Genomic DNA, 19,524 nt, shown 5'->3' with positions numbered 1-19,524 from the left:
GTAACATCCTAGTTGTAAAACGAAATGCCATATTTTTCACTGAGGTATGGAAGACAAGGTACATATTTAGCTCGCTTGTTATCATTTATCTGCAGTGCTTGATTTGTGTCTCATTCAAAGCAAATCGTAGGGTCTAAGACCATCGCTTTCTGGGTTCTTCTATTGATGGCAATTATATCGACTCTTCTATGAGAATCATCTCCATAATTATGCATATCAGAATGTTCCTGAACAAAAAAAACCGAACAAACCCTGTCTGTCATATAATTTGAAGTAACTTATTCTCACTCAGTTACGAGTTGTTCAATATTGGCGATCCTAAGAGCTATTGGTTCATATCACGTGATCTTGCTGAGATGCGTTTCTCTTATCTTTCATCTTAAAAATTGCAGGGCTTTCGAAGCTATTTTTTTAGGCTAACCATTGTAATTAGAAGGAAATATTATTATTATTGGGGCCACCGACGTGGCTCATTCGGTTAAGGTGCTTGCCTGCTGGTCTGAAGTTGCGCTCGGGCGCGGGTTCGAGCCCCGCTTGGAATGATTACCTGGTTGAGGTTTTTCCGAGGTTTTCCCCAACCGTAAGGTGAATGCCAGGTAATCTATGGCGAATCCTCGGTCTCATCTCGCCAAATAGCCTACCATCTCGCTATTATAGCTGGCACCAGCGTTTTTGGCGTGTGTTCTAGATATATAGTGCCCAGTTTGTGAGCATGTTGCTAGTGCAACTGAGAATTATACCACTTCCTATACACGTCACATCAGCTATATACCAAACACAGTTGTCAGACTGACTGCGGCAAATGTAAAACACTAGCAATTAACGTTCCCATTACTTATTTCACACGCCAAAAACGATGACGCGGACTATACCAATCTCATCGACGCTAAATAACCTCGTAGTTGATACAGCGTCGTTAAGTAACCAACTAAAATAATAATAATAATAATAATAATAATAATAATAATAATAATTATTATTATTATTATTATTATTATTATTATTGGAACTTTTATGTTCAGTGGACTGTTATAGTGTACCAGGTGTACCACCTGCATAGGTTTAACAGCTTATTGTTTATGCTCTGTATCCTGTGCCTCAACGTGGCGAGCGGGTGGAACAAAGAATGATGCATGCCCCAAAATGATTGGTCATATCAAAAGATCCTTCAAAATTGTAAATTATTTCATTTTATCGCATAGACAGAAAAGATGGTTGATTCCATAAAAATTGGACCTAATCTCTTTTAATAGTACATTATGCAACGAGCCTATAATGATAGTAATTAAGACGCAAGTATGTTTGTTTATGAAACGAGCGAAAGCGAGTTTCATAATTTTCATACGAGCGTCTTAATTACCATTATAGGCAAGTTTCACACGACATTTTATGCTCGACCATATTTCTAACTTGAAATTATTCAGAAGTATACATTTTATTTGTATCTGACAGAAGATCGGAAGTGGCCTTGTTCATAGCTCATGAATTGTGAGATGTGCGCAGACGCGAAAATATTGATTTTTTCCGAGGAACAATAATGTCATTGACCTTGATGTAACGCAGAGAATGTATAACCTGGAAATTGATTTAGAATTGAAAAACGAGATGACAAATTGAATTTATTTGAATATTATTTACAATTAACGCTAATTATTATAGTAACAGAACATAATCTTCTGCGACAGTATTGGATTTCCAGCCTCCGTGACGTTTCCCTCGTCTTTCGATTGCATATCCGAGAATAATCGAAAACCTGAACTTTAATGAATAGGTGTACTTTAATGACATGCATTAAAGGACTGCTACCAGGTGTATAATTACTACATTTCGGCATGGTCGAGCATAAAATATTATAGATATTAGGCCTACGTAAGAAATGCCTGTTATTATTCGAGAAAGCTGAAAGTTAGAATTTATAAAACAGTTATATTACCGCTTGTTTTGTTGGTTGTAAAACTTGGACTCTCACTTTGAGAGAGGAACAGAGGTTAAGGGTGTTTGAGAATATGGTGCTTAGGAAAATATTTGGAGCTAAAAGAGATTAAGTTACATGAGAATGGAAAAAGTTACACAACGCAGAACTGCACGCATTTTATTCTTCACCTTACATAATTAGGAACCTTAAATTCAGATATTTGAGATGGGCAGAGCGTGTAGCACGAATGGGTGAATCCAGAAATGCATATAGAATATTAGTTGGGAGACCTGAGGGAAAAAGACCTATGGGGAGGCCGAGACTTAGATGGGAGACTAATGTTAAAATGGATTTGAGGGAGGTGGGATATGATGGTAGGGACTGGATTAATCTTGCTCAGGATAGGGACCGATGGTGGGCTTATATGAGGACGGCAAAGAACTTCCGGATTCTCTAAAAGCCATTTGTAAGTAAGACATGAGTACAGATACAATGTAACTTCAATACATAAAAGAACTTCATGAAATTAACCCCACTTTAGTAAATTTCAACATGTGCTTCCTTCGTGTCCATTCGATATTTGAATACACATTTCAGAAGCAGTTCTTCACGCAGTTATTATTATACGATCTTTAAGACAAGGCAAAGTTACAACATGCTTTATGACTGTGCTGTAGAAATTTACCTGTGAGATTTGGATTGCACGCGCACTAAACTTCGGGTGTTTCATATAGTACATGATGCATTGTGGAACGAGAAATGTTTACCACTCTGGGCACAGATTTTCTCACCCGGGCTCTTTTCTTCACACTGTCAGCTTCCTGGAATTGATGTAGACCTACCCAAAGCTCAATACTGCACTTCGCTCTATATGCTTGGAAACTTCGCTGCACATCTCTAATTTGTTTATAGCAGAAAGAAATCAACAGTTTAAATTTCACTTGGTGCATGCATCCTTCTTTGGCTAAAACAGGATCAATCAAGTTATTGATGCATAACTTATGCTTGCCATATCCAGCCATAAACAGTATATGTTATGCGGCAAAACAAACGACACTGAAATTATTGCTCATCTGCTGTCCAAGCTTCCCTAGCAACGAAATATTTATTTATTTATTTAGTTATTTATTTTTATTTTAATTTATTGGTCTGACCCAATATTTTGGGTTTGCCCTGCGACACAGAATAGCTCACAGTAAAATTTAAAATGAAAAATTATATAAACAGGTTTCAGACAAAAGTGAATAAGACATAAGAAAAAAAATAGAACCAAGTGTAATTTAAATTGAATGTACACCATAAAGATGCTGACGAAATATCGCTACAGAAAATTTTATTATGGTGGTGAAGATGGCATCTTGATCTCTCGTAAGCTTGTATTTTTCCCTCCACTTTACTTATTTATTTAGTTATTTATTTATTTAGTTATTTATTTATTCAGTTATTTAATTATTTATTTATTTAGTTATTTATTTATTTAGTTATTTATTTATTTAGTTTATTTAGTTATTTATTTATTTAGTTATTTATTTATTTATTTAGTTATTTATTTATTTATTTAGTTTATTTAGTTATTTATTTATTTATTTAGTTTATTTAGTTATTTATTTAGTTATTTAATTATTTAGTTTTTTATTTATTTAGTTTATTTATTTATTTATTATTTATACGGCCTATAATAGTTCGACATATTGTGAATTCAATGTTGTGTTGATTTCTGCAATTATGATTCTCACAACAGAGGAGAAGGTGTTTATCGTCGAGCATTATTTCCGGTCATACGGAGGCCCGTAGCTAACGAGAAAGACAGGCTCCGGCACGTGGTTATCGTGACCTAGTCATGGCCATCTTGATAATCGCCTAATATAAATACATGTTCAAAGTTCTAAAAAAAACAAAGGAATTTCTTTATTAAACTCCTGTTAAACGTGCATTTATAGTATAAACTTGTTCAATGTTGGCCATGTTATAGTAAGAATGTGACGTCACGCCGTAACCACGGAATGGGCCGAGCTTGCGTCACGTTAAAGAGCAGTACCAGAAGCGATTTAACAATGCGGCACCAAATAACACAACAATGTTAGCTGTCGTCGAGAAGTTCCGTCGTGCGGGATCAGTCTTATGTCACTTTGTATGTTATAATGACTTAAATTGATTTTCAGAGTATGTTTATAGTTTCAGTACTCTGTATGACCGAAAATAATGCTCGACAATAAATACCTTCTCTTCTGCTGTGAGAACCATAATTGCAACACTAACCCCAACAGTGAATATGCATTATGACAAACTATCATACAAACTAAATAAATGATTGGTTGCTGGGGAAACATGGACGGCAGGTGAGCAATAATTTCAGTGTTGTTTGTTTTGCTACATATTGTACATTTAGTTCCTTCTTTCATCTGAAGTCTGATTAGTGTAACATGTAGCTAATTGGCGATGTATACAATGGAGAGGGAAAGGAACTGGCCACCCTACCCCCATTATCTCCTGGCCTAGTTGCCTCATAAGTGGTGCATTGTTGTATCACTTGTGAGGTTCAGACCTGTCTTTGGACAGTTGGCTAAACAACAACTTCCTTCTTATCTGTCTACCTGCTTACCTACCTAATAAGTTTCTACAAGCCAGTAATTATCCTTAATAGTCACATTAATGAATTCAACTTTTATCTCTTCAGGAGTTAACTTTTTTTCTTTTAATGTTTTTTACAGAAATATTCTTCCAAGACTGAGTCAACAAGAGGATCCAGCACTAGAAGCAATGAAACATAGGCCTACTGTTACGAACAGAATTGGCAATGTAATTTACTTGCTACTTTTTTTTTACGTAATTTACTAGTAATTTACGTGGCGTAGAAAACCAGTTTTTTACCCAGATGTAAAAAAAATTATTTTCTGTCGTATATTAATAATATAAAAATTACATTATATTTTAAACATTAATTTTATTGTGTATTTTTGCAGGAAATCATTAATTAATTAATTAATTATCTAGATTTTGTTTATACAGATACCAGTCACGTAGGCCTATTCAGTGGCGTACGCAGAAACCTACCTGCGCGTCAGGGGAAGAATAAAGTGGATTGAAAAGCTTCCCTTCCTCGCTACGCTTCTACTTGTAGCTAGCGAGCTCACTTACTCCCACCATAAGGTTCTTACTATATGCTATAGCGTACGCAAACAGTTGGTTTCACGAGATAACGAATGACCTATAAGCTACCTTGTTATCCGTGACCATCCCTTGTTTCATTATTACACCTAATCTGTATAAGGAGTGGTGGTGGTGGTGTTGATGACGATAGTATAATAATAAATAAAAATAAGTCTACATGCTTCTACAGAGGTGAACGTTCATCCGACCAATACGGGGATAACGTGTTGTCAGAACGATGATTCCCGTAGCCGTTATGGCTGACTTACAAAGGCTGATTTCACCACTCTATTATAACTCCGCAAATTCATCACGATGCTGGGTGGGTTCCGGTCCCAAGCACGGTCCACACACACACACACACACACACACACACACACATACACACATATATAGCAATAATGTAATAAAAGTAAGATTATATAAAATTGTAATATGTAGGAAGGGTATCATTTCATTATCAGTTCAGTAATCGTTGATGTTTGACTGGTAATATGATCACTGAATATATTTGGGATACATTATGTTATTATTATTATTATTATTATTATTATTATTATTATTATTATTATTATTATTATTATGTTGAACAAGTACTTAAGGTTCTTTAACTTTTAACTTTTGCTACTTATTTTGTGTATGCAGTTATGTGATAATTAATAATATTAAGAAAAGGAATTGAAATAATTTTAAACTAAATGTAAAAGTGGTATATACAATGTCATAATATTTCTTTTTTGAATGGCTTGCAATATGTAGGAAGTATAAGACTGTTTCTTATATACAGAAATATTTATTTTAGCTGAACTAAGTGATTTACAATCAGATTATTCAATATTGTTTTGGGACTATTATTTTATTAAGTACTGTCTGCTTAAAATGTTTCGTTAATGCTATAGTTGTATACAGATTTGTGTTGTAATAAAAAAAATGACTTAAAAAAACTGCTGAAATTTCATTAGAAAATTTCCTCCCCATGAAAACTAGAACCAACGTTTATTCCGTACTGCTGCTAACTTAAAGTTATGCTTTAAATTTCTGGTCCCTCTCAAGGAATTTAAAAAAAAATTGGCGCCCATGATTTGAAGTAGATGGTGGTGGTGATGATTATGATGTTGAATAAGGTGACTGTTACAATTTAATTAATCCTCGAAAAGCGTGCTGTCCACAGCTCAATGTGCGGGAACCACCTTTTTCACTCTTAGATGAAATCTCTGTATACATATAAATGCTACTTCAAGGAGAAGCGTGACTGTTGCAAAACACTACACTGTAGCGATAAATCTGCATGCAAATATGGAAGTGAGTAAGCTTGCGACATAATGAATGAGATTTCCTGTAATAAACACACACGTCTGATTCACATTAGTGGAAAAAATGAAGCAAGTTGTGAAGTACCCGTGCAAGGTCATACTGTCCTCGAGCGCATCTGTATTGCGTCTTCCTGATTTCCGGTAGTTGCAGAATTGCCAGGCCTCCCGTATTTTACTCACATTTTTTCCAGTCTCCCCTCTCACGTATTTGATAATGTTCTCTTCCGAATTTCATAAACTTTTATTCACTTCGGAATATGTATTATACGTCTTTCTCGTGTTAAATTCTATCGTACCTGGGTGATTAGTGATATAGTGTTAAAAGTTGTGTAATCAACAGAGACCGGAAGTTTAGGCATTATGAATCATTAAAATAGGCAGGCAAAAAGGCATCATAAATAGCTAAAATAGGCAGGCATAAAGGCATTATAAATAGCTAAAATACGCAATAAAAGGCAATTACAAAAACCTTGCACTAGACTCACAACCTTGCACTTTCCACAACAAAGCGATTTCGGCAGCAAGAAAAGCTTTACATAAGTCGAATGCAAATTGAGATTTTCGACTCGATGTTGCTATTACTGTTGGAAGCAAAGAAATCTTCTTCCCAGTAGCCTTGGAAAGTGCATGTTTGTGTTTGGTTGTACTGATATGTTGCGATATGAAATATTTAGCTGTAGTCGCGACGCTGTTATTCCCGGCGAGACTTCTCCTCTTTGCTTACGTCATAGAAAGTCAAGGCTCTATAAAATCTAGGTAGGTAGTATCGTTCGTCATTTTTGTTCTTTCGTTGCCGAGCTACCAGACGAGGGATCTATTTGCCACATCGTTAAACATTATCATGTCGTAGCTCCTATGATAATAAGTCAAACGCACTGTAATTCAGCAAATAATTGAACGACAAATAACGTCCTCGTGTGCTTTCTGCGAACGCCAACGAAAGAGCCAAAATAGCGGGCGATTTTATATTAAGTATTTATCCAGCCTTAGGAAATGGTTTACATCTTCATCAGTGAATCACAAGACGCACACGTTTAAATGTAGCCGACCTGCAACGTGATTGGCTGCCGGAAATTAGAGCGACGGGACTTTAGCTGCAACAACGTCGCAATGAAAACTGAAAGAAAAATAAAGTTAGACCCGCACTCATTGTTGCCTTGTCAAATAAACACAAGCGATAATTAAAACGCTTACTGTTATACATTTTTGCACGGCAGAACTATTGTTGCAAAGAGAATATGAACTGACTGAAAGACAATAATATACATTCGATTAAGTCACTTTCATTGTAGCGGTTAGGCAATTTTTAATAATAAATTAATAAATAATAGATAAATAATCAAATAAATGCAAAAAAAAAAGCATTTATTTTGTAAACTAGGCATTCACAAAGGTATAATTCGTAAAGATTTACTTTCAAAATCAAGATGGATATAACACATTTAAAAAGACATTCTGCCAAAGTTCCGGTCTCTGGTAATCAAGATGTATATTTTATTCAATGATTTACTTATTATTTAATTACATTTTATCGCTAACATTTCCGTATCCTTCAAAGTCTATCATTCTCGAACCACAATTCTCTGGTGGGTGGGCAAAAGCACCTAGGTCATTCTATGAAAAATTTACAGGAGAAATAAAAAAAAAAATTAAAAAACTGCTGTAGGCTAAATCCGAAAGTGATATATTTAGGCTATTTGATTATTTTATTTATTTTTGACGCCACTGGTTTTAGGAAACGGGTTTAATGAAGGAATATAAAATTAAAATCTTATGTCACAAAACAAGTAAGCCCTTTTGCCCGCCCATCGGAGAATTGATATACACATACCGAAAGGGCGTTTTCGATTATGACTGATATGAACAATAAATGGACTGAACTTGGCTGAATTACAAATTGTTACAAATTTCAGCTTGTCTTGCACAGAGTTTTTTTTAGTGCAGTAGAGCGTCTTGTTTAGGCACAGTGAAAACTTAGAGTGCAAGTAACGTTTGGAGTAGATCGAGCCGTATGATAAACACGAGGGATGCACAAGGTTTTAGTTACAACATTTATGGCGGAGCATTAATTGCAATTATGTTTTCCAAAAAAACACAAATTGCATAACGTTATCACCAGGCTTCGAGACTTCGGACCCGATAGAGCAGTTCAGTGGGAAATTCACATAACGGCGTACTGAGTATAGTGGTAAAGCGTACAGTGGATGGGGGTACTGTAGAATGAATGCCAACAAATTCGCAAAGGAAAACGCTCTGGATTTGAAGGTTCTGACGAATAATTTGGTTTTCATACAAACCTATTTTAAAACTGTGTCTGAAACTATTACACGGTTAGAAAAGTCAGAGCAAGAGATGCCGGAAGCCCTCAAATTAATTTAGAAAATGATGCAGAGAATTAATGAGACATCAAGTACACCGGTTACTAACGTGTAAAACAGAAGTGGAAATCAATTTTATGTAAAAAAAATAACGGATATGGAACAATGTGTAACATAAACAGCAAATTAGTGGACATAGAGTCACTCGAGAATAAAGGACTGTCTCTTAGCGACTGCAATGATGTTGGGTTTTTTCGTTTTGCTCCTATCAAGTCATGCGGCGTAGAGCGCAGCTTTCTACAATACAAGATTTACGTTTGAGACACTGAGAATGTATCTTGTTGTAGGTACATTGCAATTCGGTACTGTAACTGCACTTCCTAAAGACGACCAATAGGATAAATTAAAAAATTAAAATTGCTACATGTGTATTTCCACCATTAACACTGTGTATAATTAAATACAAATGCTTATAAAAGACAGGCGAATAAATGCTTTTTCACATTCTTTTGACATTATCATTGTGTAATGTATATTTACTTTCAGAATGTACATAAGTGTGCGTTTCCCCATTCTACCGTACTCTACTCTAAATAGCAACGTTGTTACCTCAACACATCTCTGTCTACCTGCAGCGAGTCAACAACCTATAGTGCATGCACAGTATCGGGTTATCACCAAAGCTCGGAACTTGGGGACTTGTGTCTTTGCACGTGGCTACGCGACGGGACTTCAATGTCAACAAACTCCCGCTTCCAGCACGGAGGTATTGTCAGGTCTGCTATAAAAGTGGTTTCTGACTGGAGCAACATATTGATAGTATTATGGTAGGTTGAAACACTTAATTTTACACCATATATAATAAAAATAAACATGAGAAATATATCAAATTTACTGTTCTGCTCTGTACATTTTATTACAGTGTATGACTACGTACATTCCAATATTTTCAAACCCATAACTTCTTCGCTGATATGAAACAAGAAAAACTTATTTCCAAGTCACATGAAGTGACGGGAGCAAACTTAAAATACTGAATGTTTTCACTGTCACTGTTTTCTGTTTGATTTTGAGCAATTGCTAGCTGATCTCGTATGTGAGAAAGATAAGTATATCCTAAATTTTTCTCAAAAATAGTTTTGAATTTGTTCTACGGTAGGTTCCTCTGCTACTTGATCCATGGCTATGGACAAATTTTCCACTAATTTAAGGGACTGTAATGTCTTTCAATGAATGCCGGTTTCCAGCCTTTAGTTTGTGTGTAGCACAACTTACAAAATATAAACTCTCCATTCGAAGAAAATAATGTATCTCCTTCGAATTCCTCCACGAAATTCTGTACCTAAAGTTTACAAAAATGTATTTTGAAACTTGTATAATATGCATTTGAATAACACGTATTTTCTAATTCCTCAAACAGACCGTTTATCTGTAATTCTCTGAATGTCATTGTCTTCGACATGCCACAGTTTCCTCGTCCGTCTTCCTCTCATTCGATGTGACCACTTCTTAGTACATACGACTGTCCCTGAGCACTTGCAGCGTGAGCTGTGTACGTTGTACCTGTAACCTTACTCATGCACATGAAACACAAGTCCCCAAGTTCCGAGCTTTGGTTATCACATATACATTTTAACAAACAAGCATTTGTAACGTTCAAATAAATCGTTATAACAAATCAAATTTTGTTTCTTATGTGATGTTGCTTTCATGCAACATTTTTACGATCATAAATTTCATTCTCTGTATGACTGACATAATATCACCGCCTAATTAACAGAACTAAAGTGACAACACTATTTCCTAAACATAATTACCCTTTCTCAAAGTTCAATTTATTCAGGTACAGTACAGACCAATACACTGTAGTTTTGTTAATTCGGCCACAGAAGACGGTGATATTATGTTAGTCATACAGAGAATGAAATTCGTGACCGTAAAAAATGCTGCTTGAAATCTACATCATGTAAGTAGCAAAATTTGATTTGTTATATTGAATTTTTTCAACGCTACAATGGATCACGGCGGTGGTTAAAATATAATGATACTTGTTTTCTCATTTTTCAAAATATTAACTTACTTAACATTTCTTTAAATGCCAGATATTAACGTTTTTGCATTGAGAAATATCACAGTCTAGTATATACAGTCGCGAAGCTCAATACGTAGTAAATATGCAAACATTAGATAGTTGCTCACCACTAGGATCGCTAATATCGCCTCATTACAGGCAATGCAAAATAGAACCGTCACAGTCTATTGTTTCTAGCACCCTCAAAACTCAAGCTTCGTGACTGTATATAGTAGACTGTGGAGATATGTTCATACAGTATACCTTCTTCTATGACCTATTCCTATAGGCTCAATATAATGATTTTTTAATAGTTCATGTATTATTCGTCTCACATTTTCCCACAGCCACATAAGAGATGTCGGTTATATTACATTTGACATCTTCCTCGATGTAAGCATAATATTTATTCATCCTGCCTTATTTGCTTGAACACTGCGTAACTTGGACATGTGGTGAAAAAGGTAAGGTGAGAATTGATATTATTGCAGTATTAACATGGTCCTATTTATATTACTTCATTTAAATAAATACGTAAGTACGACGCAATTACTCTGTCTCGAAAATCAATGCAGAATTTTCGTTCCGGACATGACGCACTTTATATTCACAAAAAGTGTCCTTAAATGAAAAAAAAAAAAAAAAAAAAAAAAATCTAAAAAAAATAGCCTATACAGTTTTTGATGACAAATTACATTTTCTAAGAGGAAATAAAGTTTAAAGAAAAAATCCAACGGTTAACTTTTTATAGAGAAAAAACGTCAATTTCGTTCCGGACATGACGCCGTGGAATAACCTTTAGACATCAACGACTGAAACTGCAGTCCATAAGATTATCGAATCAAACTGGCACTCTAATGATAAGGGAAGTTTTAAAATTCCTTGTGAACTTGGTCCCGTCATTATAGGCCTATCAGTCCACACCTGTGGAGTAACGGCCAGAGCGTCTGGCCGCGAAACCAGGTGGCCCGGGTTCGAATCCCGGTCGGGACAAGTTATCTGGTTGAGGTTTTTCCGGGGTTTTCCCTCAACCCAATACGAGCAAATGCTGGTAACTTTCGGTGCTGGACCCCGAACTCATTTCACAGGCATTGTCACCTTCATTTCATTCAGACGCTAAATAACCTAGATGTTGATACAGCGTCGTAAAATAACCCAATAAAATAAAAATATAGGCCTATCATAATTCCTAAGCATTATATGATCATTTAAACTTAATGCATTTTTGTCAACTTTCACAACTTCCACTACAATTCTTCAAAATTTACTTCAATATCAGTTGTCTCATGCAAAAGCAGTTTTAATATCTGAAAAGTAGAGAGTTTGAGGATTTCATACATGTGTCACATGATGCGGTTTGATATTTTCGTGGAATGACTAAAAAATCAATAGGCTTGAGATCAGGTGACTGTGCTGGCCAATGAATCTGCCCACCACGACAATATAATATACTCCGTCGAGATGAGAAACACAACATTAACTGGAGAGCAGACAGCAGATACACTACATAGCACTATATATAGTCGAAAGGTGGCGTAGCAGTGTAAACAAATGAAAGGTGCACTTTTCAATGCCGGCTACCTAACTTCCAGGCGGATAGACAGAATGTTGACATTGGATAGCGAGAGAATGGGTCATCTCATCACGGACACATGTTCCTATGCAAAACATAATCACCTAGGCACAACCTTTCATCCCAAAAAATTCGGTACATATTTCTGAAACACTCTGTATATAGGCTACACATACATTCTGGAGGTAAAACATGTCGATAATGCCGTGATGCAGTAGTACTCACAAGAAATTAAAGAAGAGCTACATGCAAGAAGCAAGTATGGATCGACTTTTAACTATTTTCGGCGACAATTTCTTTCAACTCTTCCATTGATTAAATACGGAGTTTGTGACTAGTTCAGCACTCTGTAGCGACAAAAAAAAAAAAACTTTCTGCATTGATAATAACGAATCTAGCGATTTTTTAAAACTGTTTAGCGATTTTCCGTACATTGCGCTTGGCAACACTGCTTGGTGTTGGTAGTTCGAATTTGAATTTTGTAGAATATCTGTATGACATGAAATTATTTCTGTCTTTTTAGAAATTGATGTGACGAATGGACAGACACAGAGACATATCTAGTAGATGAACCGGCTTAAAATAAATCAGCAATGTAGGATGACAGTTTATGCACTGCTTGGTTTAAAGTGAATATCAGTTACCAGCATCGGTATTGATACCAAAATGGCTAGAGAAAGTGTTCGTGTACCAATGCATTTCGTTGATTGTTTTAATGTGAGTCACCGAAATTTTTCTCTGATGAGCAAGGTACGTAATAGACATAGTGAACAATTACGGTATAGACTTTTTATTGTCGTCATAGTAGAAAATGCTGTTTACTGCGTATTTGTGGTAGTACGTAGCGGCTAGAAGCCGTTCCACAGTGGTTGAAGCATGACCTTGGATGAAAATGCGCCTAAGATTTTATGTGCCTCCGTCCCCATAACCTGCGCCAGATGACTAGGCCATGCTTCAACTACGGTGGAATGGCTGTTAAAATTAATTTGGTCATGTATGTTCGCCACATCGGTAAGTAATAATTATGGCTGTTGCAAAAATCGACTTGGGTGGTTGAAACTAGCGCTGAGTTTGTTTCGTTGATTTCGGAAAGGAAAATCCGTCATTACACTACCTTATTACCACAGTCTAGTTAAGGCCTGCACAAACAGCGGGAGAGCCGTGTTTACCGCTCGCCGAAACGGAGAGGAAGTTACATCAGAATGACATAGACTTGCTATAGATAGAGGAGAGGGAAACGACCACTCAGCTATCAAGTGGAGTGCAGTGTGTAGGCCTATTCTCAGTAACTGTTTCACGTTGCTTACTTACTGCTACAGTACAGTATGGAGGAATCTAAAAGACAGAATGTTTAACGATTTACAGCTCGAAGTTATTGATCTTCAATGTGACCTAAGGGCTAAAGATCGTTTGAATAATACTACTAGCCTGGTTGAGTTTTACAAGACTAAACATTAGCAATAATATCTACGACTATACAGGCTGGCTGTGAAAATGATTGCTATGTTTGGCTCAACATTTATATTTGTGAGCAACTGTTTTATATAATAAACTTTAATAAAGACAGACATCGAACATCTGTAACTGATGCTTCATTATGATCAGTAGGCTACTGTTACTTTCAGCTGCCAACAGCATAAAACCTCGTTTTGATGTACTGATTAATAAAAATATAACAAAATGATATTGTACATTTAAGTAGCTATAGAATTTCTATTATTTCTGTAAAATAAATATTTCTTTATTATTTAATAATAGTCCAAAATAGCTTTGCAAACACTGAACGGGAATTCATTTCATAAGCATTCGTACTAGTACTTTTGTGTATATTTTGTACGAGATTCACCCCTTCTTCCAGTCCACCCTTATACAGAGCACAGCTAATATTTGCTTTCTGCTCATGAGCTGTGAGCCGGCTCGGAGAGCACAAACCTTGTGCAGGCCTAGTCTAGTTATTACTAACAACATAAGAAAAAATCAGCAGACTTTGTTCAGCTTATAAATGCAAGGCATAATAAAAGCCTAAACTAACCTGACCTGTCAGATTCATATAGGCCTATAGTATGCAAGGCATAACGTGAGCGTACACTAGCGTGAAACTTTTGTAATGTCACCAAAGTTATGTTGGCATTACAGAGAACGGCTGAAGTGTGTTTCCGAAATCATCGGGACAAACTCAGCGCCAGTTTAACTGGCTTGTCTTGTCGAGGGCTGGACCCAGGACAGATCCTTGCACTTAGGCCTGCTTTGGCCTATTGTGTGCCATAACTTATGCGATGACTATCAGCGACAGGTGGCCTGAGTAACATTCGTGATTCCGATGGTGACAGGTGGGCCATCCTGCTTCAGCCCTGATGGCCACATACCATCTTAAGACGAGTTACTTGATAAGCCCCAGGACCCAGAGAGTATAAGCTTTAAGACCTTAAGTTCACATAAATGGAACAGAAAGTAGGCGGAATTGTTGGAAGCCAATTTTGCAGCAGCCTTATGTATTTAGTTACCGGTTTGGTGAACATTACCTCCATTTTGTAGTTTAAAAAAGAAAAATACTAATTTATAAATTGATAACAGACTTTGTTTTTTTAACAGTGGCAGACATAACTGTAGACTATTACCAATTAGAACTCTAGGCATGGTGCAAATTCAACATTTTCTTCAAGGGAGGCAGTCAAATTTAAAAAAAAATTCAGCAGAACTTTTGCATTTTTTGACAAATGACGTTTTCGTAGCATTCTCTAAACTACAAAATAAAAATTAACTTATTGGTTCATACCTATATGTTCATTGCAAACCCAACATTCTTTAGTCTTTCTTATTTTCTGCTTTCCTCTTTGTCTCCTCATATGATCCATATATCTTAATGTCGTCTATCATCTTATATCTAATTCTGTCCCGAACTCTTCTTCTGTTTACCATACCTTCAGTAGGCAGTTTCTTCTCAGCCAGTGACCCAATCAATTCCTTTTTCTCTTCCTGATCAGTTTCAGCATCATTCTTTCTTCACTCGTTCTTTCCAACACAGCTTCATCTCTTATTTTGTCCGTCCACTTCACACGTTCCATTCTTCACCATATCCACATTTCAAATGCTTCTGTAGGTATCCTACAAGGAAAACTCAGCTTGGACTCCTCGTGGCGTGCTATACCCCTCTTACCCCTCTGCATTAGGTGTGCAAGCATGCTGGGAATGGGAGCATACGCCATCTGCGCGAGACAGTCACACCACTGGTTTCTGCGCACCGAGTTTTCCTTGTCAGATGCCTATAGTTGCTTCTCGTCATTTCATCGTAATGTTCATGTTTCTGCCCCATGCAATGCCACACTCCTTACAAAACACTTAGTTTTTTTCCAGAGATCTGCAGAAGATGCTTCTTTCCCTATTAAAAGCTTCCTTTGTCATTGCTTTCCTCCTTTTGACTTCCTGGCAGCAGCTCATGTTACTGCTTATAGTACACCCCAAGTATTTGAAGCTGTCCACTTCATCTATGTTTGCCTACCTTAAATAAACAGCTTGCTTGAAATGGTGGAATTTGGTTGTATACTCTATTTTTTTTTTTTCATGGAGTGCAGTTTCATAGAAAGGACTTTGCTGACAGACCTTCTACTGTCCCCTACTAATTGGTTGTCATAAATAAATATCTTCCTTACGGTGACAGAAATCTTGTCTTCTCCTGTCAGTAACCAATCACAACCCTTGTTCAGAAGAATTGACAGGCTCTCTTAAAATCCACGTGGAGGGAGAGTTGCTGCATCTTTTCCGAATTCCAAGAATCCCGTCAGTCTCATTTCAGGGTCGCCAGGATTAGGCAACTGTGCAATGTTGGGACGAGGGGACAGGATGGAATTGTCAGAGGTGTTTGTGTAAGAAGTCATAAATCTGTAAGTGGGTGTTCAAAGGAGCCACCGAACTGCACTCCTTGAAATAAAATAAGGTATACTTTTGTCAAGGTGGAACATCGCATGGTCCACACCTGTGGAGTAACGGTCAGCGCGTCTGGCTGCGAAACCAGGTGGCCCGGGTTCGATTCCCGGTCGGGGCAAGTTACCTGGTTGAGGTTTTTTCCGGAGTTTTCCCTCAACCCAATATGAGCAAATGCTGGGTAACTTTCGGTGCTGGACCCCGGACTCATTTCACCGGCATTATCACCTTCATCTCATTCAGACGCTAAATAACCTGAGATGTTGATAAAGCGTCGTAAAATAACCTACTAAAAAAAAAAAAAAACATCGCATGTGGAGTGGTGACCTTGTATCCATTTGGTAGCATATTTGAGAAATCCTCCAGAATTGGTCCATTGATGGCGATGAACATGGCAGTGCTGAGAGTGTGAATATTCATTTTGTTTCGTTTAAGTGTGAATATCATATTGGTTCTACTGAAGCTACACTCTGCCTCTGCTTATGAAACTGGTACGATTTCGATTCTTTTGGTTAGTTCCCAAAGACATTTTTCTCTCATAAGAAGGTTTATATGTAATTTTGATGTACGAAACTCCTTAATAACATGGCAGACAATTCACATTCTTTAGAATCTTCTGGTACAAAAACAGAATTTGGCATTTTTGTCACATCACAAAGAAATTTAATTCTCTCATCTCATAGACCAGGCGTTGTCAGCACAGAGCACGCTGGGGCTAGCCTCCCTTACCCGCGGAAAACGCAGTGCACTATAGTGCTCTCGTAGCTGCTAGCGGGTATGCTCTCTATCTCTCCCTGTTGCACAACCGTGCACACGGGACAGCACCGTGTACCCATTTCAGCGAGTACTGACGACCACTGTCATAGACCTTTAGTTCCACTTCATTTTCTGGTCAGTTGTTTTCATCTAGTACGTCTGCTGCACTGATAAATTCACTTGCAATAATTAAATCGTAATTTAATATTATTAATAAATCCTTGCAAAAATCCGGTGTGGCTTAGTGGATAAAGCATCAGCACGTAGAGCTGAAAACCCGGGTTCAAATCCCAGTGCCAGAAAGAATTTTTCTCCGTTCCACTACACTTTTAGAATATCTGCATGGAAACGATGACGCAGAATATCTGCATGGAAACTTCATATGTACTTCGGTACATTAAAATAATGTATAGCCTGTGATATGCGTAAATCACTCGTGATTTAAGACGGCGTTTATTCTCGGATCCTGGCCAACTAGTCACTCATAACGAGTGCACCTCAGCACATGTGTGGACATCAGTCCTATGTTCATAGACATCTATGACGTAGTGCAGAGGGCGGGCACAGAGGGAACCCAAGAGGTGGAACTTAAACTGAGAGGATTCGATCTGACACTGGGATGAGAATCCGGTGTGTGGCTTAGTGCATAAAGCATCAGCACGTAGAGCTGAAAACCCGGGTTCAAATCCCAGTGCCAGAAAGAATTTTTCTCTGTTCCACTACACTTTTAGAATATCTGCATGGAAACGATGACGCAGAATATCTGCATGGAAACTTCATATGTACTTCGGTACATTAAAATAATGTATAGCCTGTGATATGCGTAAATCACTCGTGATTTAAGACGGCGTTTATTCCGTCGGATCCTGGCCAACTAGTCACTCATAACGAGTGCACCTCAGCACATGTGTGGATATCAGTCCTATGTTCATAGACATCTATGACGTAGTGCAGAGGGCGGGCACAGAGGGAACCCAAGAGGTGGAACTTAAACTGAGAGGATTCGATCTGACACTGGGATGAGAATCCGGTGTGTGGCTTAGTGCATAAAGCATCAGCACGTAGAGCTGAAAACCCGGGTTCAAATCCCAGTGCCAGAAAGAATTTTTCTCCGTTCCACTACACTTTTAGAATATCTGCATGGAAACGATGACGCAGAATATCTGCGTGGAAACTTCATATGTACTTCGGTACATTAAAATAATGTATAGCCTGTGATATGCGTAAATCACTCGTGATTTAAGACAGCGTTTATTCCGTCGGATCCCGGCCAACTAGTCACTCATAACGAGTGCACCTCAGCACATGTGTGGACATCAGTCCTATGTTCATAGACATCTATGACGTAGTGCAGAGGGCGGCCACTAGAGGGAACCCAAGAGGTGGAACTTAAACTGAGAGGATTCGATCTGACACTGGGATGAGAATCCGGTGTGTGGCTTAGTGGATAAAGCATCAGCACATAGAGCTGAAAACCCAGGTTCAAATCCCGGTGCCGGAGAGAATTTTTTCTCCGTTCCACTACTCTTTCATCGTACGATGATGCAGAATATCTGCATGGAAACATCATATATACTTCGGTACATTAAAATAATGTATACTTGCAAAAATTGTTTCCGAAATCTCACTTAATCACTTTTATTTTTGTTGGTTGGTTCAGGAATAGAAACGTTTTTGAATGTTTTACTATGCTCGTTCTTTTTCTACTTCCTTCAGAATAACTCCTGGAAAATCTTTCATTACCAACAATGTTTGAATTACTGTTTTCAGCTCTGCATTCACATTCATTGCACATGAATCCCTTGACTGCAAGAATAGAAAAGTGCCTTAGTGCATCTAAAACATCTCTAATTAGAGCTAATTCCATCCCATCATTTTTCTGATCATGCCTTGAAATTTGACTATCTTTTGATGGATGTGAGGTGTCTTCATTTTTGATCTTAAAAAAAATTTACAAGTGCTACATAAGGTATATTCACTGCACATTGATTGATTGATTGATTGTTTATTCTATACATGGCCATATACATGATGTACACGTCAATTACATAATAAATAAAAAACACAATAAAATTAAAAACGCTACAAGTTAAAATACATTTAAAATAAATAATATAATCAAGTAGTATTGCATACATCATAACTTGTGATTTAGGAATTCTTTTACTGAATAAAAAGTTTGATCAGTTAAAATCTGTTTAACTTTCATTTTGAATTTTGCATAAGGTAAAGATTGTATCTGCAATGGTAATTTATTAAAAAACACAATGCCAGTATATGCAGGCGATTTTTCATATTTCACAAGTCTATGATTTTTTATTGAGAACAGATGTGCATTTCGTGTATTATACTTACTTACTGGCTTTTAAGGAACCCGGAGGTTCATTGCCGCCCTCACATAAGCCCACCATTGGTCCCTATCCTGAGCAAGATTAATCCAGTCTCTATCATCATATCCCACCTCCCTCAAATCCATTTTAATATTATCTTCCCACCTACGTGTCGGC

At 37.1% G+C, this 19,524-nt stretch overlaps 1 protein-coding gene across 1 annotated transcript in view; it reads left to right on the top strand.

The window, feature by feature from the left end:
- Window positions 1-12,792: 12,792 nt before the first annotated feature.
- The window catches only part of LOC138703738 (condensin-2 complex subunit G2-like), a 54,412-nt gene continuing 47,680 nt past the window's right edge, over window positions 12,793-19,524 (top strand). The window contains exon 1 of the mRNA XM_069831870.1: window positions 12,793-13,090. Coding sequence (XP_069687971.1) covers window positions 13,007-13,090 — 84 coding nt within the window. The 5' untranslated portion in view covers window positions 12,793-13,006. The remainder of the gene's footprint in view (window positions 13,091-19,524) is intronic.

The sequence above is a fragment of the Periplaneta americana genome, chromosome 7, assembly GCF_040183065.1.
Source record: "Periplaneta americana isolate PAMFEO1 chromosome 7, P.americana_PAMFEO1_priV1, whole genome shotgun sequence".
Lineage (NCBI taxonomy): Eukaryota > Metazoa > Arthropoda > Insecta > Blattodea > Blattidae > Periplaneta > Periplaneta americana.
This window is presented reverse-complemented; position numbering and strand designations above follow the sequence as displayed.